The sequence below is a fragment of the Thermobia domestica genome, chromosome 9 (assembly GCF_964235325.1).
Source record: "Thermobia domestica chromosome 9, izTheDome1.hap1.1, whole genome shotgun sequence".
NCBI lineage: Eukaryota > Metazoa > Arthropoda > Insecta > Zygentoma > Lepismatidae > Thermobia > Thermobia domestica.
The window spans coordinates 258,605,651-258,606,969 of NC_137462.1; the positions used below are offsets into that span (position 1 = coordinate 258,605,651).

The 1,319-nt window shown below is 35.5% G+C and overlaps 1 protein-coding gene across 1 annotated transcript; it reads left to right on the forward strand.

Moving 5' to 3' along the window:
- Positions 1 to 391: 391 nt before the first annotated feature.
- LOC145661199 (uncharacterized) lies at positions 392 to 706 on the forward strand. Its single transcript, XM_081726651.1, has one exon. It carries the CDS (start codon positions 392 to 394, stop codon positions 704 to 706), a length of 315 nt encoding a protein of 104 aa, XP_081582777.1.
- Positions 707 to 1,319: the final 613 nt, after the last annotated feature.

Consider the following 1,319-nt stretch of genomic DNA (forward strand, 5'->3'; position numbering starts at 1 on the left):
TTGACTCATTTCTAACACAAGGCATTTTGGAAGAAATTGTGCTCAAATTTACAAGGCCGACGAGCAGCAAACGAAATTTGAAAGAAGTGGACAAAGAAGAGATGCTGGCTTTGTTAGGACTTCTACTGTTAGCAGGTGTGGAGAAGAATTGGGACGTTTCTCTTGCGGAACTTTTTCAAAATTCGGACTCAAATCCTCATTATAATGCAACATTACGCTTCGATGATAAAAGAACACGTGACTTCCGGAAGAAAACTGACAATGATGCACATGTGTCCTATATCTGGAACTGTTTCCTTCGGATTTGCAAATCTGTTATTGTGCCCGATGTATCACTTAAATCGATGAACAACTGATCCCATTCAAAGATACTTGTCCATTTACTCAATATATGCCAAAGAAACCATCAAAATATGGACTGAAAGTGTTTTGGTTGTGTGATGGTAATTCTGGTTATGCTTTTGATGGGTATTTTTACTGTGGTAGGGAGCTTGGAGAGCCAGTACAAAAGGATCTTGCATATGAAGTTGTGAAACGACTTGTGTCATGTCTCAATCAATATCAAGGACGCAATACAACAACAGATAATTATTTTACAAGTATTCCCTTAGCAGAGTATCTGCTCACGAAGGACTTATCATTAGTTGGAACGATGGGAAATAATAACAGGCACATGCTCCCAATAATGGCACCCTCCAAACAATGAAGCATTTATTCATCCAAATTTGCTTTATTTATTCATCCAGCTAAGTGCGATGCCACCAATGTAAGCACTCAAGAGACAGAAAGACAAAAGTAGTGTGTTACAAGTGTCAAAATAATGTGTGCTCCGAGCATATGTTTGTTGTTTGTCAGAATTGTGTGAAGATATCAAACATAAGATATGAGCACATCATAGTTTGTAAACGCCTATGGTTACATGTTTTCCAAAGTATAAAGTACGTACTAAGAGAAGGCATGGAAAGTTGCGGATTATATATATATATATATATATATATATATATATATATATATATATATTATATATATGGATACTGATAACATATTAGGTATGAGTAATAGAAATAAACTTATGTAAGTCATGAACAGGTTGATCAGTGTAGAAATAATAAAAACGAACCACTATAAAACAAAGTAATATATATGCATGTATAAATATATGTGTGAGTGAGTGGGCGCGTAGGTATATGTAATGTTCAGTTTGATCATAATAAACAGATCTACCCATGTTTAAAGTGTTCGTATTATATTTTAATCAGACTCAACCCCTTTATAATACCGAAAATGAACAGGGGCCTGTCAGGCGCCCGGAGTGCAAA

Bases quoted from the DNA above. Each gene is read 5' to 3' on its own strand.
- LOC145661199 (XM_081726651.1), top strand. From the start codon at position 392: ATGCCAAAGAAACCATCAAAATATGGACTGAAAGTGTTTTGGTTGTGT.